This window comes from Larus michahellis, chromosome 7 (assembly GCF_964199755.1).
Source record: "Larus michahellis chromosome 7, bLarMic1.1, whole genome shotgun sequence".
Lineage (NCBI taxonomy): Eukaryota > Metazoa > Chordata > Aves > Charadriiformes > Laridae > Larus > Larus michahellis.
The window spans coordinates 29,843,304-29,868,518 of NC_133902.1; the positions used below are offsets into that span (position 1 = coordinate 29,843,304).

Here is a 25,215-nt window from a genome sequence, read left to right on the forward strand (position 1 = left end):
CCCACTGCCCTTCCCTGAGGGAGGACGGTGCAATCTTGGAGTACCCCACGGGGCTTTTCAGATCAGTGGTTCCAACAGAGCATTAGTTTGGGGTTTAATACACGCAGTCTTCTGCAAGCACACCATCCCCACAGCCGGCCACGGAGCACTGTGATGGTAGGCTGCGTGCTGTAGCCACATCTGAGGATAGGCACCTTTGGTGTTCAGGCACAGACTGCACAGTTTTTGGAGCTCTGTGAGACACCAAGAGAGGCTGAGGACAGCAGCACAGCATGGCTTACCCTGAGGGATGCCATCCCAGATGTCCAGCCAGTCGTACTTGCAGTCTCCTTCCCCAGCCTGCAGCGGGTCATGCTCAAGGTCGAAGAGCAGAAAATGGAGGAGGATTTCTGTCTTTGGCTTGGCTATGATGGTGAAGATACAGTCCAGGTTGTGTGGATACTTGTCAGGGAAACCTGGAGACTCAATAGTGCCATTGGAGGCAGTGAAGTTTCTGGAGCAGTCCTCAGAGCCTGTTGTGTCAGAAAAAAACCCGCAGCCTTAGCAACAATGCAACTTAATACCAACAGCTTGATACACTGTGGAAACCCCGTTTTGAGCTTAAAGGGGTTGTGTATCACTTCTGGAAATGTCCTGTAACCCAAGAGCTGTGTGAATTCCTGCAAGGACCAAGACGGTGATTTTCAAAGCTTTCCACAGGTGGAGAGACAAGGTCTGTGCATTCACTGGAGTGGACAGCATGTGTCTAGATCCCTCACACAGCTCTGCAAATGTAAGCTGTATGCCACTGCTGATCCCCATGCCAATTACTCCAAAAACAAGACTAGGAAAGGGATCCCATCCAAAGGCACCCAAAGCCACGGCTGCAATTTGGTAGGCCATGTCCCCCATGCCAGTGGTGGTGGCCCTGGTGGGGAAGGGAGGCCATGGGAGGCTTCCCCTGCCAGCCCTACCCACTCTCTGCTGGGCTCCCCAGTCACCTGCCAGGAGACCTGTGTCCACTGCCCCAAAGCCTGCAGAGGGGCTGGCCAGCACACAGGGGGCTGCCGTATGTGGTCCTCGCTGCCGCGACTGCCACCCCTGCTGGCAAAGGGCCACAGCAGCTCCAGGTCTGATGGAGGAGACCCTGTCTGGGGAGGACACTGCCTGGGAAGGGGCAGAGAGGAGTGACGGGGATGCCATCTCTTTGGAAGAAGCTGTTCCCAGGGGCTGGTCTCCTGCAACCTCTCCCCCTCTCGCATGGACAACTGTGCCTCAGTTTCCTCTTGAGAAAATCAGGAAGCACAAATATTTACACAGTGAAAGGGTCCGGGGGAGGGTGCCAATGTCTCCACTGTTAGCTGGAAACCCTTGGGAAGCATGTGGTTAGCCTGCAGCCCCCCCCCGAGATCCACGCAAGGCATGAGGGCCAGCTCCAGCATACATCCCTGCTCTATGGCCACAGCAGGAGCAGGGGTAACAGGGGCCGTGGCAGGGAGATCTGTGCTGAGAGGAGGAACAGAGCCCTCTTTCTCACAGACTGAGCCGTCCGCACCAGAAATGCAAGTTATTTCTATCCTTAAGGAAGACCTTTGCGTGGCGAGGAGAGCAGACAATGTTGCCTCTTATTTATTGCTGACCTCAGCACTGGCCTCAGCTGCAGCCAGGCCAGCTCTGTGCCCCCTCTCACACAGCCAAGGTGCCTCAGGGTGGCCGGGGAAAGGGGAATTTGTGTCAAGGGGAATTTGCGTCGTATTCATACAACTTTGAAACCTCTGCGCTGTGGAGACAGGACAATAGGCAACAGAAATCGGTAGCCTGGAGCTATTAGAGGCGAAAGGGAATGTTAGAGATGCTGCTGGCCACTGCTGCAACCCGGCGTTAGCATTCACAAAGGTTTCCGCTTTAGTTTTACTGGGACACCCTCCTTCTCCTCTACAAACGCTTCTGCTCCAGCTCTTCCAGGCAGCACGAGCCTTTCCAGGACTAATGGGAGACTTGTTATTCAATTCAGCATTAACCTACAGGAGTCAGGCCAGCAGCCCACAGTAATAGCAGGATCCTAGCACTGCATTATGCAGAGCCTAGCTGGAGAGCTACTCAGGAGAGGCTCTTAATTGACTACCTAATGAAGCAGCCAGCTTTTCTGGTGTGAACCTGTGGGGTAAAACATAGAGGCAAAAAATAAGGCCAAACACAAATCACAGCATAATGCCGTGAACAGGGATAAGGGTGCACTTCATTCCAAACAGCTTGAAAGACAAATAGATAAATAGGGAAAATAACACAAGCTCTGAGCTAGGGAGAAAATCAAAGACTAAACCTAGAGTTGGGGACTGTCCTCTAGAGACAGGAGAGAGACATAACTATGTCACTGCATTAGGCAACAACAGTTTCCTCATGTGGGGCTCTTATCACGTTTGGCATCTTTGTCTACAGTTTGTCTGATAGCAGCAAACACAACGATCAGGTTTTTTTATAGGGAAGCTGCAGATAATCAACATGAGTCATGCTGGCTTCAGCAGCAAAAACCAGCCTGAGAGGAGACTTTGATGCCCAGCGATGGAGAGCTCAGGCCAGCCCTGCCAAACTGACTCACAAAGCAAGCAGCAAGGAGGCTGGACCAGCCAGGGCAGGCGGCTCTTTTGTCAGTCCACAGACCACTGACTGATACCCATCAGGGGATTCAAAGACTGGTATGCAGTTGTTTGTATGCAGATTGCTTCACTCTCACACCGTGATAAGGGAAATTTAGCACAAGGTGTGGAAATAAATGCTCAGTTGAAAAGAGTTGGTTTTTTTAGGTCACCTTTAAGAAAGAAAGAAGCTGCAGCCACACTGCCTTTACTGATGTAGACAATGACAATCCGATGACCTTTAAAGCTGGTGACACCCTTGCTGGCTATTGTGACTGCTTAGATGGAAGCTTCGCCCATGCCTGCCTGCCTGCAAACAAAAGGCAGGGTTTGCTTGTACTACGGTGGCCCCGCAGCCCGCGCTGCCCACCGCCCTCCCTGGGAGTCCCGGGCAGGGGGAAGAGGGGCTGGGCAGGCAAAGTGGGCTGGGGTGCTCCCGGATCACAGGCTCATCTCTGCTCCTGTGCCAAAAGCTGCCTTGCCAGGCTGGATTTCGTGGGCTGTGGCTGGAAGAAAGCATGGCTATTTCTGGAGAGGATGGCTGCCTGTGGGGGAGGCTGCTGGCTATAAGAGCCCCACCACCGCTTCAGGCATGAGGGCAGCTCTGCAGGGACCTACACCAAGGTCTCAAACTCAGCTCTAGGCTCCATCCAACATCCGCTCCCTCCCACATCAGCCCTTGCTTCCTCTCCCTCCCTACCAGCAGCAACAAAATCTCCTTTTCCCATTAATTTGGCCCCTTGCTGGCTCTCACCCAGGCAGACAGGGTTCCTGCCTGCCATCCCTTCCCACAGCCACACTCAGCCTAGCCTAGCCACCTCAGCCAGCTGGACCATTCCACTCTGCCCTGTGCCCCAACTCAGGGCATGGACCCGATGTGAAGACAAGCACAACCCAGCACAGTCTGCTGGGCACAGAGGGGTTGCATGTGCAGGGAGAGAGAGACAGGGGAGGCCGAGGTGGGTCGGCAGTCTTCCCACCCAAACACAGGCACTCGCCTCAGCAAACCCCAATAGCCAGATGAACCACTGAACTCTTTTTGGACTAACCTGCATCTTAACAATAAACAAATAGCCGTGTGAGCTGGCTGAACCACAACAGCTCGATGGCCAGTTATACAGCCCAGGCAACCACCAGCAACAGCACTTTCCTCATCCACCTGAACCTCCAGACACTGCCTGTCCTCAGCATTTCACAATGAATTTGGGGGGTCCCATTCCCATCCTCTTGCAGCAGAATCTCCACGTTCACATCTACCTGTGACCAGGCTGTGGGCTGCCTGCACACCTCTGCCTGCTGCGCAGCTGGGCCAGGGCCCCTGGGCACCGGTGCCTGTGCTCCCTGCCTTCCTTTTGAAGAGGCTTGGCAAGCCACACGGTTGTGGCTTACCTTTCTGGTTCTTCACCAGGCACAGGCATTTTTCTTGTGCTGGATCTGATGACGTGAAAGCTGCATTTGTGTTTTCTTCCAGCACACCACTGAAGGAATGTGCGCACAGGGCAGGTGCCCACGTCCCCATGCAAAGCACACTCTTGTTCCCTCGGTGCACAGGCACACCTCTCTCACCCACACATACTCACAGAGCAAGCACAGAGTGGGTTTTATTTTCTCAAGCCTCCTTCTTCCCAGACACACAATTCTGGCAAATATTTAGACAGAAACACTATTAAAAGGCCTTTGAGCAGCTTTTCCTTTCCTCAATAATAGTTCGGTATTAAACAGAATTATGAATAGTTCCTCTTATATCTGCCTGGAAAGGCGCCGTCTCGACCCTTGACAGCACTGCTGACAGCAGTCCCTTGAAAACCAGAGCTCCCCAGTTACAAACCCCACTTCCAGGGAGAGAAAACACAGTGTCATTGATCAGCCCTGAATCGCAGCTCCACAGGAGGGGGAGCTCCATGCACTCCTAACGGAGGGACAATCCCCACTTAGCCCTAACAAGCTCCACACATGCCAGGGAGAATACAAGAAAATGCCTCGAATACAAGAGAGCATTTAACGAGGAACCCTGCTTTTGATGCCACACTGTGATCCAAAAATGCATTATCATGCGCCACTAATATCTTTACCTTCTTGCAAATGTGATGCAGCAGACTTGCTTAAATTAAAAAAAAAAAAAAAAAAAGAGCCATTTATCTCTGTAAAGCATGCTAAAAATCATATTGAAAAGGTGACCAAAGACATCTCCTTGTGAAGATCATCATGGCAAACAGCCTGAGAGACAGGCACTGACTCAGACACTCACCTGTCTTGTAGATCTCGTAGCGCAGGGAGAAGCCAGCACCTTGTCGTGCATAGTCCGAGGTGAACTTGATATAGAGAGAGGGGCCAGAAGAGATGATGGTAGGAGGTGCTATGTTCCCACAGTGCTTGCCCAGCAGGTCTGCTGCTTCGCTGTCCCCATCTCGGATCTCGATGTAGTCATACCTGTGGAGACAGGTGAAATGGCAGTCAAACCATCTGTCAGGGAGATGCTTCGGGATGCCAGGAACAAACACAGAACACTTCTTTATATCTGCATATTTTACAGAACATCTTCCAGATGGGCACCTGGGACTCCGTCACTCACACCACACCACACCCTCCCCAGTACATTTTTCCTTTTTGTCTGTCTGGCTACATTTGAGTCTCCTCCTCTGTCGCTCCTCACTTCATTAATTTATTGCACCCACATCCACTTCAACTTCAGAGGCAACATGCAAAATTTAGAATAAAATTTAACTCCTTTTCCCCAATACTCCTTCAGCATGGGCGAAGCTCAGATACAACTCTCCCGGGGCTGCTCTTCTTCCCTTACCTCTCTCCTTAAGTGCCATCCTGCTACTTAGCACAGCTCAGTTTATTCCACTATCCAGGTGGGATTTTGCCAAGCATGCACCAAGAATGAACATAGTCAATGTTCAATCCATGTGAGCGGGTAGCGATTTTGTGCACTGTCTGACACCACACTGGTCCTTTAACAAGCATGGCCAGTACACTTACTTATCACTTGGACCGTAATACTGATCCTCTTCTATTAAGCGCTGAGAAAGGTTTTCTGTGGATGAGAAGTGCTGCGTAAGAGCTCGGTAACCACATTCACTATTGCCTGAGCTCGGTAACCACATTCACTATTGCCTGATCCTTGTATACCCTGTAACCACAACCTGCCTTTGCTAAATCCTACCTGGAGATGTCCCACCTGCCCACTGACGTGGCTCCTGGGCATCTGAATGATCTGGGGAAGGAATGTGAAGGGCTGGAAGAACTGCCTCTCGGTGCAGAGACAAAAACTTGTTGCAAAGTCTGGCTGAAAGGTGAAACTCCCAGATTCTTTCATATTTTTTCATATTTTCTAGGCCATGACTAATGGCAAGGTAGTTATCAGTCTCTGCGTGCTGTGAAGAAACAAACAGCTTTTACGTGAACATCTTGTGCTTCAGCTGCTTTCTAACACCCGCGCTCTCCCGCCCCTCTTCTCCTCTCTGGCCAGCACGCTGCTATTTACAGAAACTGCCCAACTCCGACTGTTTATTCACTTTCTATCAACCTGTTTGAACAACATGCTACAGCTCTTCTCATGGGGCCAGGGAGGAAAAAAGCATTTCCAGGCTGCCAGGAATCTGCCTTTCTTCTTTGTCACAAGATCTCCTGTTTGGGAATGGAGAGTTGAAAGGAGAAGTAGCTTGCTGGATACAGCGATGATCCTCATGTGACTCATTCCTCTTCTGCAAAGCACACATCGGCAGGCAACAATCTCAAAACAAACTTCCAGGAACTCAGTGTGCTCCTCCACAAAGAAAGATGGCCTGGACGGCTTCGGTTTCACTCCTTTCTGGGACTAAATCAGGCTGAGAGCCAGAGGCAAAATGCCTGCAGATAAAATCCTGTCTATGCTGGACCAAGCACTCAGCTAGCTGCAATCACCCAGCCTTTAACTTCGTTACAGACTCAGTTGGCTTGGCCAAGGTGAAATCCAAGTGGTCTTGAGAAGAGGCACTCGCGCAGGAAGAGAATTTGGCTTGGTTGGTGGGTGGATGCACATTGATGTAAATGAAGATCTGTTTCCTCTGCTCTCTGCTCAGCTCTGTGTAGCTCCCTATCACCTCGTGACCCCTTATTACCCTGACATCGTCCAGCAGCACCCTGCGTGACCTCACTAATGTCCATCATGTGTGGCTTGATCCCACTGCCTCCCCAGGGATGAGGAACATGGTAGTGTTAGTGCTTCTTTTAAGTAGAATTTTTTCCTCCTTGTTTGTCTATTTGTTTAAAGTAACACTGAGCAAGCAGCGGGGACATTTTGTTCTCTAAATAACTACTTGTTCTCAGTGTGCTTGCAGCCTTTCCACATCCGAAGTACACATCTGTGCCGCAGGACTACCGGCTACTAGTGAAATCATGAATATGTAGCAAAATATTAATTTGGCAAAAAAAAGAATGTTGGCAAAACACTGTTAAGGGAGAGGATTACAAAAGCTGCCATTTGCATGGCACAGGCAGAGGTTAGCTACATCCCAGGGAATCACATCTGTTTGTGTCCTCGTGGGGTTATAACTCGCCAACATAGTACATGGCTTCAACTACTTGACTGTAATGATCACAGCTTCTGCTGTAGCCAACACACCAAACATCCTAGCACTGTCCACATGGCTCCTCAAACCACCCAGTGCTGTGAAGCACATTCTGGACCAAGAAATATTTGCTTATTGAATGGGTGAATAACTTCCAATAATACATACAATTTGGGAATATTGCAATCTGCTCATGGGCAATTTGCAAATGGAAAATTAAAAGAATGAATCTGGTAAGTAAATCATCAGGAAATATTTGCCTCTCTGAATTAAACCCTGTTTGGCTTCATCCAAGCATCTAACTGAGCTTTCTCCTACTGGAGCTAATCCTTAATAAATCAAATGTTACAAACAAGTAAAAAAGCCCCTACGAGAAGGTCAGGGAATCATTTTTGCCAAATGTAAAATGAACATAAATGCATGAGTTTTCTTCCCTAGTTAAAAAAGTCTTGGCCCAAGCCCTCTGCTCCTCATGAGGCAAAGCCCTCTTTCTTCAGGTCATATAAACAGTGTGAGTTAGGCAAATGTTACACTCAGGAGACAACTCCTGCCCAGATGATCAGGAGCACCTACTTCCTCTCCAACATAGCAATTAAACTTTAGGCTTTCAAAATGAACACCAAAGACACTCGGGCCAAACCATGAAACTTTCAGACTTCAGCAAGAACACCGGCTAAACCCCACCAGAGACTCTTGACATCATGTGCTTCAGTCGTGTCCACGCCTTGGCCCACAATCAAACAAGCTGATAAACCCCATTCTCCTTATGTTGGGTCACTGACCATGTTAAAATCTAGTTTGGCCAGACCTTTGCTTCTGTTAAGCTTAAGCATGGTTTCCAGATTTTGTTCCTCCCGTGTGAAAAACAAGAAACAAAATAGGAAAGAAGAAAGCCCACCCTGGGGATGCTTCCTACTCTCAGCATTTTGAGATAATTACAGACTAGGGCACAGCTGGGTGGGACACATTATGCAACGATGGCATCCAGTGCCCAGCAATTTGCATTTCACTCATATAACCAAACCCTTTGTTCCGGTCAATGTGCACCGACATCCTTGTGGGTTGACCTCTCTGGCATTACCTCCACTGGGCAAGCCGCCATCTCCAAGCACATTTCATGGCCACTTCTCCCCATCTAGGCACTGCTCCAAAACGAGCCAACCATAAATATGTGAGGGCAGGGTGTAGCATCCATAACGCACAAGTATGGGTTGGATTAACCAAGTCTTCTTGCGGCCATGGTGGCCGCAGTTGGCTGGTCCTCCAGCAACAGGATATTTTCGGCTATTGCTTGAGCGGGAAGGCCAGCCAGCTGGTTTGAAACTACCTCAAACAGAGGCTTCCACTAGGAAGTTTTAAGGAAGGGAGGCTAAGCTGAAGTGCTTTTAACTTCCCAGACAAGAGGGGGTTGAGAAAGGAGGGAAACGCATTGCTTAGATGCTCTTCTTGGAGCTGTTTAAAAGAATTAAATGGAAAATGTACAATGCTTACAAATATTGCTGCATTTTTATTAAAGATTTTTAGTAGAAAGTGCTTTGCTGATGTTAAGAGAGCTTTTATAAACTAATTATAAAGCACTTCTAATGCCTGTATTACTCATGCTTTCTTGCTTGTTTTTCCCTCCCGTCAACCCTCTCTGCTTCCCAGTCTTTCCTTTCTATTTTCTCTAAGCCACTTTGCCGCTGGCTGTCCAAAAAAAGGCTGTGAAGCACAATAAAAGTAAACAAGCCCCAATTGCAGTGATTATGAGAAGGCCTCCACCTTTTCAGTCCTTTTCTGCTGTGAACTAGCTAATCTGCTCCCTGGCCATTGAGCTGTGCTGCACATTCCCCCGAGGCCAGCACAGACCTCCCAGGTGCCCACCCAGGCACTGGTGAGCTCCAGAAACGCTGCGACCCATCTGGGGAGCAGCACCGGAGAGCCCGCACCATTCCTCTGGGTGCTCCTTTCCTGAGGCACACAATTCAGCACAAAGCACAGTTTTGGGACTCATACTGCTCCACACACAATCAACAAACCTACTGCCGCTCAGCCCCAGCTCCTAAGAGATGCTGAGTCTTTCCCCACTGAAATATGCTTCAAGGACATTATGGGGACATGAGCTTAGGATGGGGAGATATACAAATGATAAATAATTCATATGTTTACAGCCATAATATGAGCCCTCCCAACGCATAAACTTGTGCAAGCTTTGCTCCAAAGCCCGAGGAGGGTTGGCTCCCCAGACCAAGTTCTGACCTAGCTGGCAGCTTTCTCAGTGTCTTTGCAGAGCTATGATTTCAAGTAGGTGAGGGCTCTCACGCAGCTAAGCCTGGTTTCCAGTGCTTGCCAGGGCCGGAGAGAGCTGCAAGGCTCTAACCTGAAGTTCCCCAATGTTTCATTTGGAGCTGTTATTTATAGGCACTTCCATGGGGTTCATGACTGCACCTGGCAAACAATAATGATGGGATCCTCCCAAGACCCCAGGACGTGGGAAGGCAGAGAGCAGTGGCTGGCCCAAGGTCACAGAGGAAATCTGCAGCACTGCCAAATAGAAAACTAGCCTTGATTAGACAGATTATATTATATTGGAGGAGTCTGGCCTAGATAGAGAGAGAGACAAATAGGTACTGACTGCATGCCAACAGCCCCAAATTTGGGAATGTCCCATGTTGACTTGAGCCTTCCAGATCCCTGGTCTGCTTGAACCATTATGTCATGATGTCTCAAATGCATCTGCTGAGAATAGGAAGAGAAACTGCAATTCTAGTGAAATTCAGCAGGTGTTAATACTCTGCAGGTAGCTGGGGCAGGGTGTGGGGAACCTGCTTAGCCACAACGGCAGCTGGGAAATGCAATTGTTCCCTTTGAAAAGGTGGCAGGTAGTTTGTTTCTCAGAAATTACAAATGTTATTAGAGGCATAAAGTTTTTTAAACATCCCCTAAAAAAAGGCTCGCTCTTAGAAATGAAATAGCAGCTGCAGTATAGAGATGGTTAAGAAATGGTGAACCAGCAGCTCCGTGCTTGTTTTGCAATCAAGGCGGCGGCTAGAATTAATGTCCATTACATGCTAGCTGGCTTAGTCGATTTTTCTGTGTCACCACCCATCTTCATGCTATTTCATATGCCACCTTCAAACCAAATCCTTATTTCATGGGTGGTTACGTTGTGAAAGACAAGAAAACTTTTCTGTGATGTTTATACAATCTTGAGGAACTGCAGGACATACCCTTCAAAGGTTACATTGCTGCAGAAGCTACTGCAAAATGGTATTTTTTTCATAGCTGCGATAGCAGAGGCAAGCACCTCTGCTGTCTGATGAAACAAGAGCAATGAAGTTTGATCTTAGCTGCCAGCCCTTAATCAGAGTAATTAATTATAAATACAGCAGATGAATTGGATTCTCCTTTGACTTGAACTGGTTTTACACATGTGTAACTCATCATTTTAAGGGTAATCACTCTTAATTTATCCTGGGGTGAGAATAGAATCGGTCCTCATAGACAGATTTGTGCACAGACCTAAAAAAGCTTTTTACATATGTACATAAAAAGCTGTATCATATGTAGCTTTAGCCTACTAAACGTCCTCTGCTCTCAGTAGAGGCAGACTCCTTGCACCCAGTTTGGGATGAGTTTAATTGTTCTGCACTGACAACAGAGGTAGTTTAAAGCACTCTCGCTGACTGGACTTGGACTTTGGGTGGCTGAACATCGGAGAGATGAATCTGGTCTCAGTCCGCAGCTTGTGGGACCATTTTTGTCCATGCTGAGGCAAAAGTTGCACAGAGAGCAGGCAGAGCTTGCCCTTGTTTTGCCCTGATGGAAATAACCACCCCTGGCAACAGCAGAGAAAAATAGGCTATCATTGCTCTGCATCTTAAGGGATTTCAGTGACTAAAATGACCAAAATCTGATGGCAGCAGGGGAAGAACCAGGCCTGGGGGGGGGGGGGGGGCATAATTGCTTAGGATTTCTCGGAAGTTTGTTTTGAATTTGATGCATCCCATTACATCTTGTGTAATCACAGTATTGTAGGATTTTGTAATCATTCCACTGTGCTTTGGATTATTTTCTTATCTCTCCTCAAAAGTCTGACCAGAATTTCTGAGAAATGAGAAAAATCCAGTCAGTCAAAAAAAAAGAAAAAGAAAAAAGAGAGACAGAGAGGGAAAGAAAATAACCCTAACAGATTGGAAAACTTCTTCAAAAATGCCTTGAAGACAAAAAATGGAAACTACAAATAGCCTCTATTTATACTTCTTGGGTTGTTTTCACCCCCGTACAAGCACCACTGATGGGAAGAGTGTTTCAGCAGTTACTGCTAACTTATGCGGAAAATAAAAAAAAAAAGGTAGCCAAAATACATCTTGCAAAGGGAAGAATAAAACATAGCTGCAAACTGCTCCTGTGGCAAGTTCTGATTCAGGAGGGAATTTCAGCTCCTAGCTGCTGCGTGCCGCTGCCCCCCCAGAGACAGGAGAGCAAAGGCTCCCCCACACTTTGCCGTTCATCCTCAGGCTGCCTTCTTCAAGCTGTGTTGCCAGATCACTGCGGAAAGGCGCGTTGGAGTAGAGAAGTGCTCTCATCTGGGGCATGTCTGGAAAACCGTTCATTATATAAGAAAACAAGATGTGCTAATGTGCACTTTAGGGGTTTTCTGCAGGCTGTTGTTCAGGAGTTACACATGGCTGTTAATTTTATTTCTGTCTCCAAAACCATCTTTATAAATTCCTCACCCTTCTATCTTTAGCTACAGGGGTCTTTTGTTGCAAGATGTTTTGGGTATTCTTTGGGGGGAAAAAATGATGGTAAAACCAGGAATAAAATATATGAAGCATGTTAAGAATAGCCCCCCTTTCCGTGGCATTCTGCCTTCTGTTGCTGCTCGAAGGGAACTGAGGCAACTCACAACCTTTTCATACCCCAAAATGCAGGACACTTGAGAAAGTGCATTTGCACTTTCCTCCTTCTGCTACAATCCATCTGTGGAAAAAATTAGACTTTGGTTTCTATGTCATTTTCCTGTCACCACTCACAGGCACTTGATCACTAAGAGAAAGAAAAAAAAAATGGGTATAATAAAAGATAACAACCACAAGAGGAAAATTTACTGGCGAAAAGTAGCAGAGCAGGCAGAAGGCAGGGGGCAAACGTCCACTTTGCTCGCTTTGCAGTGAGGGGAACAGGCTTTCATCTCCTGTTGGGATCCGGTGCCCAGCAGTCCAGGTGATAGACAGAGACCAGTTTGGGCCAGGCTGGCTCCAGTGGCTGATGGTCTGGGGACTGGCTAGTGCATGCAGATGAGGATTAGGGGATGCTCACATGCTCTGCTGGGCCAGCCTCATTCCCGGGGAAAACACCCTCCATGGAGCCATAGTGAGGGATGTCCCATCGCATCTCGCTGGCACGGTATCAGTCATGGCCTTAGACACAACATGCCATGAAGAACGAAGGAGCTGGTAATAACTGGGATCAGATGGGAGCTTTGCAGCTCAGCTTTCCACATATCACTCATTTGCACTGGCTTTTCTCAGCACAAAACCGAAACAAACACCTCATTAAGCACCAATTGTATAAAGGAGGTTGCAAGAACAGAGCCCTGACCAGCCCACCCTCATGCTGCTGGCTGGCTACGTCCCTCGTTAATGACGGACGGCCTCCCTAGGACTGGCCCACCATGGGGTGGCTTTCTGACCCTGCGCTTTCTCAGACACAGCCTGTTCACAGCCCAGCTCCTGCCTTAGCCGATGCACAAGTAAGCAAAGCTGTGCCGCCAAGGCTGGCCTGCAGCCTCTGCTATTTGGGCACTTCCACAACAACCTGACCGTGCCAGCTTGTAGTAAGAGCGGTTTCTGGGCCAAACAGCACACCAAACCTGCCTGATCCCTCCTTGCATGCTGTGTAAGTAGCACAGCATCTCCTACCTCCGTCTCCCCCCAAAATATGGGCACTTGCAGCTCAACAGCCATCTGAACCAAGCCTTGCTGAGGGTCTGAGCACAATCAATGCCTGGACGAGGGTGAGCACTGTGCTGTGCACACACCATGCCTTGCAGCAGCGGTGGCCTTCCGGCCAGGTCTCGGGGGCAGCGGCATCTATCTGGGATGTGGGAGGAACTAGCCGCCTGCGAGGGCTGGTCGGTACCCCTGAGGTGAGCTCAGTCCTGCCTGGGACAGCAGGTCGGAGAGGCAGCTCCATTCGAGACGGAAGAGGGAGGCAGAGACGAGGGAGTGGGCTGCTGCAGGGAGCTGGTCGGTACCTTTTCTCCTTAATGCGCTCTGGGAACAGGGGGATGGGAGCATCCCTGTTTCTCCCACAAACAAAGCCCCCACCACTGCTTTGTTCAGGAAGATTTTCTTTGAAGCAACCTTTTGTGTCACCCTCTCGCTCAGCCACGGCAGTGTGTCTGCTTTGTCCTGCCAGCTCAGCCATGGAGTGTTTACAAGCCTCCCTCACCCTTCCAGGCTGTGGTTCAGCTCCATTGACACTGAAGGCAACAGACTCCTCTCTCGGCGTGTGATGAATCAATTACTTCCTCTGACACTCTATTACTATAGCCCTTACATCTCCAGATTGCAGATGAAAAGACAGGCTGAGAAGGGGGACAGGGAAGGGGAGAGGTCTCCTGAGGTCTCCTTCAATTGAGTTATTGGACATCTGAAGAAATCCCCATCTGCCATATTTAAAGACACAGAGAGATGTTTTGCTCCTGAACGGCAGAAAAATCAGAGGGTTTTCACAAAAGAAAACCTAAGAAATCAAATGGGTCAAAAAACTTCAACAAGATGCAGTGAACACAGATCAATGGTGAGTCAGTCCCCTCTGCTGATGGAGATCCCAGACCTTGTTCCTGGCCATGATTATCAGCCAAACATCAGCATTACCAAAGGAACAACGTGTGAGAGCCAGGCATTACACCTTCCCTTTTCACTGCAAAATAACAATGTAAATGAAACCTCACATCAACAGAAGAGGAAGGAAGCTGAGCACATGCTTCAAACTCCCGTGCTGGCGGCAGGGGGGTCCTACTCCTTGTTGGACATCCGTCAACAACCCCAGCTCTGAGGGTTCCCTGGGGGTTTCTAATGCGTTGAGCACTTCCCATGCAAACACCCTGCACGCGGCATGGCCCCAGCGGGCACGGGGCTGAGCGCGGGGGCTCTCCCACTGCCAGCAGGCACGTGCTGCCTGTCTCAGCAAAGGGAGATCCCACCTCAAAAAACAGGGACGCACCCTTCTTCACACTGACCACAGTATCTTCTGTACCTCTGCAAGAAGTGATGTTTGGGGCACCCACAGCACACACTGAGGGCAACTGCCCTGCCAGTTTCTGTGCTGTTTGTAACAGGACTAAGTCTTTGGCATGGGATTTCTGCTATCAGACCTCGCTGCATCAGGGTCTGCTTCTAGCAATTTATTAAACACTAATATCTCCATGTCTGACCCAGCGCTACTTTAAAACTATTACCATACTACTGGACTGAGATTGCTCAGCAATGTTGTACGTAGATCGCAATAATTCCTTGGGATTCGAGGGGGGAAAAAGAACCACAAAAACCCCCAGGTTATTCGCTCTTTCTAACATTCTACTGATCTACTTGCTAAGCCAGCATAAGGAAGGCTTTCTATGGTGTGTTTGAACTGATATATCAAAGACAGTTGCTTAAAACATCCTAGCTGTGATTAGTAGACCATGACTGCTATTAACTTATAAGGAATTCCAGGATCACCAGACTGTGGTTTGCAACATATTATTACATTGCCATTCAATGGTGGTGTGCAGACGCTTGATTTAAAGAAAAGGGAGAACTAGTCTCAGACTAAAAACTAACCTCCCCCAATTTTTTCAAATAAGCTCTGTGCTGAGCTCTGGCCAAAAGCAACCAGAAATTTCTTCTGTTTTCAGTCTGCTCTTCGCAGTCTGTTCTTTTTATTTTGCATTCATATTTAATTGCAGAATTCACACCCGGCCAGAAAAGGCTGGGAACGAACCAATCACCGTCTGCAGCGCTCTGACCTGCTCCTGCGTGATGCTGCTACGCGGCAGCCTTTGGAGGAGAGTGTGCAATGCACTGTTGCGATCTAGGCTGGGTTTTTTGCCTGCAGATGCCCAGGTCTTCTCATCTTTATAGGGCGAGGAATTTAAAGCGATTTGCCAAAGCAGGAACAGTAAATCGACAGCAGGGAAGGGGAAGAACCCAAATCTCACAACTCCCAGCCCTGATATTGCTGACGAGTCTGCCACTCCCCTGTTACAGCCTGACAATAGGGATGATATCCATTAAAAAGACTGCACGTAGCTAAGGCAAACAGTTGCTCATTAAAAGCCTAAACTAGTTCCTGTGGAAATCAAGGTAAAACCTCCTGCTGCCTTTACTGGGCTTTGCATCCCTCAGTGGCCAGAGAGGCTGAGTAAGAAGAGAGTACACCACCACTACCTCCTCCTCCTCTCTAGCAGGAAGGAGGGGGAGAGGTCTCTATCTCTAATGCTATTGTTCCCAGTGTCACCAGCTGGGCCTCAATTTGTCATCATGCCAACAGGAAACAAGGTGCAAAACCAGATCTGACTCCTACACACAGGATATTGGTGAGCCGGCGGGACATAGGAGACCCCAGGAGAGTGCCTTTGAGGCCATCATCTTCTGCAGAGCCTGGACTCGGCCTGTCCCTCCAGGGAGAGGGTCTTAGGCACCGGGAAGCACAGCCGTAGGCTGAGCAGCTCTGCGGATAGGCAGCAGAGAGGAGAGATGTGAACAACCTTGAACTGTTAACTCATGTACTGGTTGAACACCGTCACAGCTAACACATTCATTGACGTTTCATTTCGGAAAATAACCCGGGCTTGACGGGAATTATGAACCATATAGCGGATGCTGGACAGAGTTAAAAAACAGTAGAAGCTCATTTGAAGACAAGTTGAGCTGCAGTGTCATGTTACCCAGACTGAATTATTTCCTGTACGTTAGAAATGTTGCTTCTGGCTACCCATGCCACAAATGTATGAGCAAGTAAATGCCTTCCTTAACATCTCATCTTTGACTTCCCCTCTGCACAGTGCCGCAGGAGACACAGTCACTTCCCCTTGCATCCCAGCAAAGAACCTTCCCAAGCCCTGGCATTCTGTAGTGCTTCAAAAGTATTTCTCTTTTCTAAGCATTTTCCCAATCTCAAGATGAACTGCATTATTTCTAAAATGTTTACTAATAAGCTAATTATGCATACTTTTCAAAGCATTTACTAATTAGCTGTCCATAATTGCTGCCTTGTCTACTCTTAACCTTTGCCGGTGGAAGGATGGCTTCTTACAATATTGTGCTCTTGTTTGAAGGAGATGGTCAAGAGCGCCAGGCTGGATACTGCAGCCACCAGCTGCCTGCCTGCCTGTGGGCACTGGGGCTGGCTGCAGCTCCCCCTGACACCTGAGCGAGGGAATTGGGCCAGCATCTCTGCTGCTCTCTAGGAAGGATGCAGAACTGTTTTGTTCCAGTGCCCAGCTTCCTGGAAGCACAGGAGAGGGCCATGCTGCCACAAGAGGCCTTCACTGGCTAGCTGAGCTCACATGCCTCACCCTTTGTACTGTGGCCCAGGAACACCAGCGCGTTACTGCCAGTGTCCCCTGGAAGGCAGCGCTCTGCGAGATGGGCACTGGGAGCATGTTGTCTTCCTTTACCAAACCTTGGTCCCCTCTGCCCTTCAGGCTGGGAGCAGGGGCATCTCCTGCCACGCCTGCTCGGTATCCAGCATACATCAGTTTGCTGAACTTCGTTCAACTCTCTTGGCACCACCGTGGCACTTACGAGGTGGTGACAAACACATAAATTTCCTCATTACAGTGGCCCCAGTTCCTGTTTCTGGAAACCCCCAGGACTTGACATGGGGAGCCAAAGGCAGGAGGAAGAGCCTGACTGCGCCGCTCTGGGCTGTCTCCAATTTGCCAGCTCCTGCACGGTTTTGGAACTGCGGGCCCCTGTCTCCAGAGACCTTCACCAGCATTTGGCATGTGCCACCAGAGGGGGCTGCGAGCCACGGCAACAGTCCCCCAAATCCTTACTAGGCAGGGATCCCACTGATCTCAATCCTGCTGCAGCATGCGTTAGAAAGGACCACAGAAAAACCCACTGGCGCAGTTTGATTATCAGTCAGGCTTTTTTAAAAAAAAATAAAAAAAATAACGTTCCTCTGGTGCAGATGTTATGACTCAGCTGAAAGGTCTTCTGCTTGCAGAGGGAGCCTGAGGCCATCCGCTGCAGTCTGGAGGGAGCGTGCCCCTGCCATGTGTGTACTGCAACGTCCCGGCACTCAACGGCAGCTCCGCCCAGCCTAATCCTCTGGCAGAGTCAGCCTGAGTGTGGCCGGGGATGGCAGAGTCAGTAGCCAATCTCGGGAGGGAGCTTTTAATGGTCCAAAGAGAAGCCCAGCAGTGGGAGGGAAGCACGAATGGAAAAGGTGGTTACAAATGTAGTGATTCACACAGAGCTGAGGTTTCTGACTTGGATTTTCCAAGCAAGTAGCGCAGACAGAACGGCAAAATGGCAATCAGGAAGGAGCGGGCAGCATGGCCACGTGGACTGTGCGAGTGGGGGGCCAGCCTCCCCTATTGCACGCCTATTGCAAAAGGTTCAGGTCACTCCTGGGATCACAGATAAACCCCGGCACACACAAGGCTGCCCAGCTACCACCATGCCATGCAGGGAGGGAGTAGAAAAATTTCACCACAGCAGTAGCAGTGTCCTCTTTTCCACTGGATACCACTTCCCTGTTCAGAGAGGAGATACTGACAGTGCGGGGTCGCAGTGTCCGAGCAACAGCTGCGCTTGCAGCACGGAGAGGAAGAAACAGCAAGCAGACGGGCTATTACAATTATTTCCGAATAGTTTGGCAGGTCTCTTATTGGAGCATCAAACTTCCCTTTTGGCTCTGCCATTACTGCTGTGGCCCCACGGCTGCAGGACAGTGCGATCAGCAGCCCGGGTCCCATCCTCCCTGTCACAGCGTGCCCACCCTCCCACAACAGGGATCCCTGCTGTGCTGGCGCACAAGAGCCATAACGGCAGGAGGAGGCCAATTTTCTTAACCTGAAGTGCCTTCCCAAAGTAAGGCACTTACTTACTCAGAACATGGGTGAAGCACAGAGACAGAGAGAAATATGTTCTGGGGCTTCAATTACACCCAATTACTCCTTTCATAATGGTGATGGTGGGAGTGCAGTTACTTCTTAATGCAGCTGGACACAGCTGAAAAACAGAAGCCCAGATGTGCCTCCAGAAAAACAATAGCAACAATCAGCACCGAGCAGCCGCCCCTGGCTACCATCTCCGAGCTCCATCCCCATCTGACGCTCCCGCCTCCGTGCAGCGAGGGCCGGCTGCCGAAGCCGCTGTCGGCAGCCTGCTCTCACTGCTCCGGCGTCCGGGCAGCAGCAGGTACGCAGGCCCTTTCCGGCCAGCTGCCCGGCAAGGGGAAATCACTGACCTTTCCGCAGAGGTCCCCAGGGTGCCAGGCACTGTACAAAACACAGGAGGAAACACCTCCCGTCCCAAAGGGAAATCTAAAACTGACACAAGGAAGGCCAGAAAGAACACAGTAAAACTAAAAAGACTTTTGCAGATATTTTTGTAGGCCTTAGAATGGGTTTTAGGAATGTAAATGTTATGCTTTATGAGGGAGAAACTTTAGCCTAATAAGGTAAAATGAGAAGTCGAAGGAAGAAGTGACAGACGAAGGGGTTATGGTGTTTACCTCTGGCAGCTGGAAGCACAGACTGGCCCCGCTCCCGCTCCGATAGCTGCCAGGTAGCAATACCAGAGTAGAGGGAACCCTGCCTGCCCAGAGACAGGGTGCCACAGCGGGGTTCATCAGCCTGTCACCTTTGTGTGAATATGCTCTATATTAATGATCAGATGTCAAAAGAAGGGCTCTGCCCTGGACTATATTTCTTTGATGTTGAACTCCTGCTCCTGTTAAGGTTCCCACCTGCAGCTGCAATGAGGCCTTTGCTTCTTCATAAAATACCCTCTGATGCTCACATGAGATTTATTACTAGATCGTCACCTATTAGTACTGCTTAATGCCCAAGCATTACACAGTGTTAATAATTGTCTCCTTCTGCTAGGTCACTTGCAAAAATTTAAAAGAATCTCCCTCCTATCATTTTCTTTCAGGCACTGTTTATCATGCACTGCTTTCACTTGTTTGGTTATGCTTTCTGTAAAGCACTGTTCATGAAGTTCTTTCAAATCCACACCTTTGCAGTGGTGGCTCTGGGGAGCAGGCACCCAAAGTCAGCTTGGCTCCCAGCTCATACGTGTGGCCAGCAGAAGCCCAAGTGCACTGTGGATGAACCCTGTTTCACTTGCACACAGGTGGCAGCTGAGGGGATAGAGATGCAGGCAAACTTCACTTTCAGGAGACGTTTGATGTTAATACCTGGTTTCTAGAGAGCAATGTTGCCGCAGGAGCTGAGCTGAATCAGAAACCCTGACAAATCCTCCATTCATGCCCCACATGGACCAAAACCCTCCAACTCAAACCTTTCTGCTTTAACTAAAGGCTCCCTTGTGCATGTACATGCAGAAAGGGAAAGGGCGAGACCACGTAGCAGCTCCTCAGAAGATCTGCAACAGCAAAGTAGAAAGCAGCAAAGGGACATCATCTCCAACGCTCAGGCAGTCCCTCCAGCACACACCACTTGCAGCTCAGGACCAGACCGCGCCCTCTCACAGGCAGCCAAACATGGCAAGAGTTGTCCAAAGTGCTCAGAGCTAAAACTGACAGCTTCCTACACATGGAGGAAAAGCCAGGTGCCCATGGGGGTTGCTGGCTGTCTGACCAAATTGGCTTTGCTTGCCCAAGACCTTGGAGAGGCAGAAGCTGGAGTCCCTCCTGCCCAGGCTCAACCCCTGCCCTTCCCAATACATACTACATACTCTGCAGACTGCAAATATAGGCCTATAAAGCTTTTATTACTGTGAATTTGGGGCAACTGGATTACCTATGAGAAGGCTATACAGTTCAGCCTGTACAAGCAATAACAAAATCTGACAGCAACCATCATTCTCACGCGCACTGCCGAGGCTTTGGTGTATTCATCTATGCCCACATTAAGCCTTTCTCTACCTTTTCCCCTCTCTCTAAACACAGGCCTGATCCTGCAAAGCTCTAAACGCCTTGCACACACAGTGACTTCAGGGAGAGTTCATGGTGCTCGAAGCCTTATTAGCCCAAGCTTTATCTATAGGGGGTGATGAGATCCCCAGTGACATCAATCAGCACACCTTCATTAGAGTTAGAGGAGGTACACTGATTTATGGTAGCTAAGGATCCAGCTCTACACTTCATAACCTTCAGTACATCATCAAACCCATGCTGAATTCTTTGTTCTCCACAGGACTGATTCTACAGCCCCATAAATGCTTCCCCTGTCCCTCTGTCCTTTTTGAAAACAGAGTTCCCCTCTCCATATATAACCCCCTTTTAATCAACAGGACCAGCGTGTCTGGCAAGACTGCTGTGTCAGGCCTGTTTTAGGAGACCCCAAGCTCCTTCACAGCTCAGGCATCCCCGTAGCTGGCTGTGGATTCCAGATTAAACACACAGGTTTATACGTCTGCTGAGACCATGTTATTAACTCAGCCCTTTATGGTGCCCTTTGATGCCATTAATTATTCTTTACTAGCTGTTAATTGTTTTTCCCGGACATCTAGTTTCCGAGTCCCTTCTTAGAAGAAAAGAGGAAAAAAACGCAAAGCAAACCAAACTAAACCCCCAGTTTACCAAACGCAGCAGAATAAGCACTGTGGAGAGTCAGATCCAGCCCAAACAGCTCAGGCCCGCCAAGCCCCCAGCCTCACGTGGCCCAAGCCTGAGTCTCCAGCCCTAGGGCACTCTCTGCCATATCACTGCCTAGTTACACTCCAGGAAATTGCTCTGCTCTCCCAGCACAGTTTAAAAGGACAGGGAGGCCACTTTAACACAGAAAAACAAGCTGCCTTTGAACCAAAGTCAAAATAGGCTGAAAGCCAGCTTGCTCTTGCTTTCAGGTGATATCAGGCTGAGTTAAGAACCACCAGTCCAATCCAGAGTCAGCTCATCTTATGTGTCCAAAGCAGCATCTTATAACCATCCAGTTGGTAGAGGCACACTTTCCCCTGAAAGGCAACGAGACGCAGGGCTACAGGGACTCAGGACGATGTGTGCTTTCACATGCTAGGCAAAAGTGGGAAGAGGAGGTGACTATGTACTAGAGAGGAAAAGGAAGGCTCTTACTTGCAGTCATGCTTTTCGATTTCGAAATGAGGGTTGAAGTTGAGGATAATCTTCTGGTTGGATTCAGGGGCGTAGATGACCCACTCGCAGTTCTGGTGGGAGGGGTAGTCATTGGGGTACCCCGGGGAGGTGATGTACCCGGCATCCTTGGAGTTCAGGCGGCCCCCGCACGGCTGAGCTGCGGAGACACAGAAGGGAAAAAGGCATTGAAATGACCGACATCAGCCACGCAGAGTCGGTCCCTTTGGGCCACTGCTAGGGGTGGTCTGATAAAGGCCATTCTCCCGGCTGTTGACATCCATTTAGTACTCTAATATTTCATATTAATCTTTGGGCAAGAGCAATTATTCTACACAACAAACCTACTCCTTTTCCCCTCCACCTCCTGCCACACATACATACCACATTTCACACAGACCAGAGAAGAGAAATAAATGCTCTTGCCGAGGCAATTACGGAGCCATAAAGTAAGAGACAGATTGATATCAGATCATTTGGAGCCGCCTCATTTTATCCCTTCTTTTGCCTCCTTAGCAAGCTGCTCTGTGGCAGTCTCCCACAGCTGCCTCAGGAGACACCGAAGTTTGGACGCATACAACCCTTGATCCAGCTGCAGGAGTGCAGAAAGCTTTGCTGCACCCAAGGAAGGAAACCGAGGCACAGCAGGGCTGATGGCAAGCCCAGACCCGCCAGTGGCAGACCTGAGGACAGCGTCCAGCCCTCCTGGCCCCCGTCCACAGCCCCATGACAGCCCTTTTCCACTCGTTGTGCTCTCCCTCCTCAACCACGCCTGCCCCCACTACCCCATCTCGGCAGATTGGCCTCCTGCCTCCCAAAACCTTTCAAGCTAACCCAGCCGTTGGAACTGCAGACATGGATAATCAGCAGTGGCGGTTTTGTGGGGCTAGCCCGCAAATGGCTGGCAACAGCTGCGTGGTGAGTGGAGGAAGCACTCTCAGCTTTGGGTTAGAACAGGCCCTGGAGGGTGATTTCATCTTCAAAAAAACATTTAATCTCATGAACGCTGCAAATCAAATTTATTATTGCATTACTTGCTGGGAGGAAAATCTGCATCACAGGGTCAATTGATAACGCACTACAAATCCCAACAAAGTCCCTTTCTCCATGGGCCCCCTACCACGTGCCACCCTCCCCTGCCACCAGCCCGTCCCAGCGCCACAGCCCCACAGGCTGACACAGCTGCCCTTGGTAGACAGCATTGCCTCCTTACACCCAGCAAAATGGACAAAAACAGCAAAATGGGTAAAACTCAGCAAAGCCCAGGTCCCTCCACAGGGCAGGCTGGCCATAATAGAGGGTCACCCTGATCCATGTTGTAGAAAGGCTTACCCCTCCCTGACAATAAGCAATGGGGTACAACATAGGATACAAACCTTCGTGGGTTGTCCTCACTGTGGGGCTGTCCCCACAGCCTCCCCTCAGTCCCAGAGAGCTATGATCCCACAGAAGGGTGCAGGTGGGCTGTCCTAGGGCCCAGATGTGCACACCTTGGGATGGGGACAGAGGCACATCCCGTGCCTCAAAGGGCGCTGAGGCACAGGACATCACCCTTGGTGCAGGACAGTAACCACATGTCCCATGCCCCATGGGCTCTCCGAGCCAAAGATCTCCCCACTGCCCTGGTCCTGAGGGTTGTCCCTGTCCCTCCCACAGTGGCACTCGTTGCAAAGCCCCAGGACCACCCAGGAGAAGTAAAGCCTGTGGGCTCAACCCCGTGCCGCAGGTCTGGCTCTGTCCCTCTGCCATGGGGCCCACCAGGTCCCAGGGGTGTGTGTCCCCTGCCAGGTTGTCACAAGCCTGCCTGCTCTCAGTGAGGACATCCCAGCCCTCCTTCAAACTGCCCTCTTGTCACAGCCAACGCAAGCAGCAGGAGCGAAGCAGGACCCCTTGGTGGCAATGCTTCCTGGAAAAAAGCACTTTGAATAAACAACCTGCTGCCTGCACCCTGTCTGCACACTACCTGCACGCTGCCTGCAGAAAATGCACGTGCCCTGTGCAGGAACAAGGACAACAGGAGGGCTCTTCATGGGGGAGCAATGCTTCCTCCGCCGTGAAAAAGCACTATCTCAGCTTCCTCCGTATTTTTCATGCCCTCTAACACATTAATTCTTCAAAATAACTTTCTTCTCACACACCCAAAGGCATCTCTGCAGCCTTCTCTTTTTTTCTTAAAATAATCCTGTTAGTATCCTGAAAAATATGAGGGGAAAAATCGCAACACCACCACAGAAGAGCTGAGAATATTCAAAAACATCTGGTTTTGTTCCACAGGAGAGCTTGCTCAACACACAAACATTTACAAACCTACGTTCTTGCACAAATCTCTTCTCTCAGCAAGGCATATTTGCCCACACACGTGTCTATGTGGGTTTGAGGGGAGAGAGAGAGAAAAAGAGAGACATTCACGTGGAAGGAAGAAATTCACGGACTTGTTGACATCAACGTACAAATAGACGTGTAATTCACACTTCACTCATGTACGCACTTTCACACCTTCTCATAAAAATTCACACCTCGTTTGCACACATGTCCACCCCCTCCAGCAAAGAGAAATATTCAAGCTGCAGATTATTTTTCTTGGAAAGGGCAAAGTCTCGAAGCAATGAAAATACAGTCAATACTTCCACACCTCGTCATCCCCTCCCCGTCTCTCCAGCTTTCACACACATGCTACCCGCTAGGCTGATACCACCAACATCACCCAGCGCTCAGAAGTTGCTAGCCCCTTACTCGCGCCGGATACTATGAATACTCTGTGAGCTGTTGCAACTCAACCAGTTGGAGGGGAACTGCAATGTGAACAGGGGCGTCAGCTCCAGCTTGCTCCTGCTCTTCCCTGACAAATGAACTCAGGAGCAGAAACCCAGGTTTGCCCTGATCTCAAAACCTCTCCCTTGCCCTGCAAGGCCATCGCAGGTCAGCGGGACTGAGCTAAGGCAATCCCTGGGCTTGATCCTGATTTCAGGTCAGTTTGGTGCCCAAGTCAAACTGCTGGTGGCAGTGAGGACAGCCTGAGTGAGAGGGCCCGGAGCCCAGCTCTCTGTGACTGTGGTCTCTGCAGCAAAACAGGACAAGCAGGCAAAACCACTGAGCGGACAGGAGAACAGCCACATCCCTCAGGTGTTCAGATACCACCAGGAAAATTTCACCATCTTTCTGCAGCAGAAAAAGCCTTCCGCCCACAGAGGACTTATCTGTGTCTCTCAGAGGAATGGATTTTGCCCTCGCATTCATCCCTCCCCAAGAAGGTCCAGAGAAATAAAGGGGGCTGCTTCAGTGCAGCGCTGCCTTGTCCACACACAGCACCAGGCCATGTGATGGGCAATAGCGTACCAGGGAAATAGGGTCTTCTTAGAGTTATCTGAAGAAGCAAAATGACTTCAATATCTTTGTAATTGTTCTGTTGGGCTTCTTCTCTTCTGATTCACTGGTATCTAGCAGATAAACACCCACAACAACAACAAAAAATCTATCACTGTGCCCACTGACAGGCAAAGGCTTTGCCTTAGCAGACATGCCAAGCACTGGCTTTCTGTATAAAATCAGGCCTGTTTTGTACACAGTAGAGGGTCAGGCTTCTATATAAATGTGTCTTTTCAAACTGATGCAAACCGTGCAAAAATAAAAAAAAAAGAAAAAAGGTGAGCGGCATGGCTACTGCCCAGGCTGCGTGCTTTGGAAGTGAGACGTGCTCCACAGCTAATGGGCTCTGGCAGCTTTTGCCAGCCCTGAATTCACTTAATAAAATTAAAATTAAATTCTGAAGTTTAAGCCAA

At 49.5% G+C, this 25,215-nt stretch overlaps 1 protein-coding gene across 6 annotated transcripts in view; it reads right to left on the bottom strand.

Annotated features, from left to right (window-relative positions):
• Positions 1-25,215, bottom strand: part of NRP2 (neuropilin 2) — an 89,413-nt gene that overhangs the window by 55,522 nt on the left and 8,676 nt on the right. For all 6 annotated transcript variants that reach the window (XM_074594040.1, XM_074594043.1, XM_074594041.1 and 3 more), the window contains exons 2-4: positions 21,419-21,596; positions 4,864-5,045; positions 282-512 (exon numbers count right to left, since the gene is read on the bottom strand). In XM_074594040.1, coding sequence (XP_074450141.1) covers positions 282-512; positions 4,864-5,045; positions 21,419-21,596 — 591 coding nt within the window. The remainder of the gene's footprint in view (positions 1-281; positions 513-4,863; positions 5,046-21,418; positions 21,597-25,215) is intronic.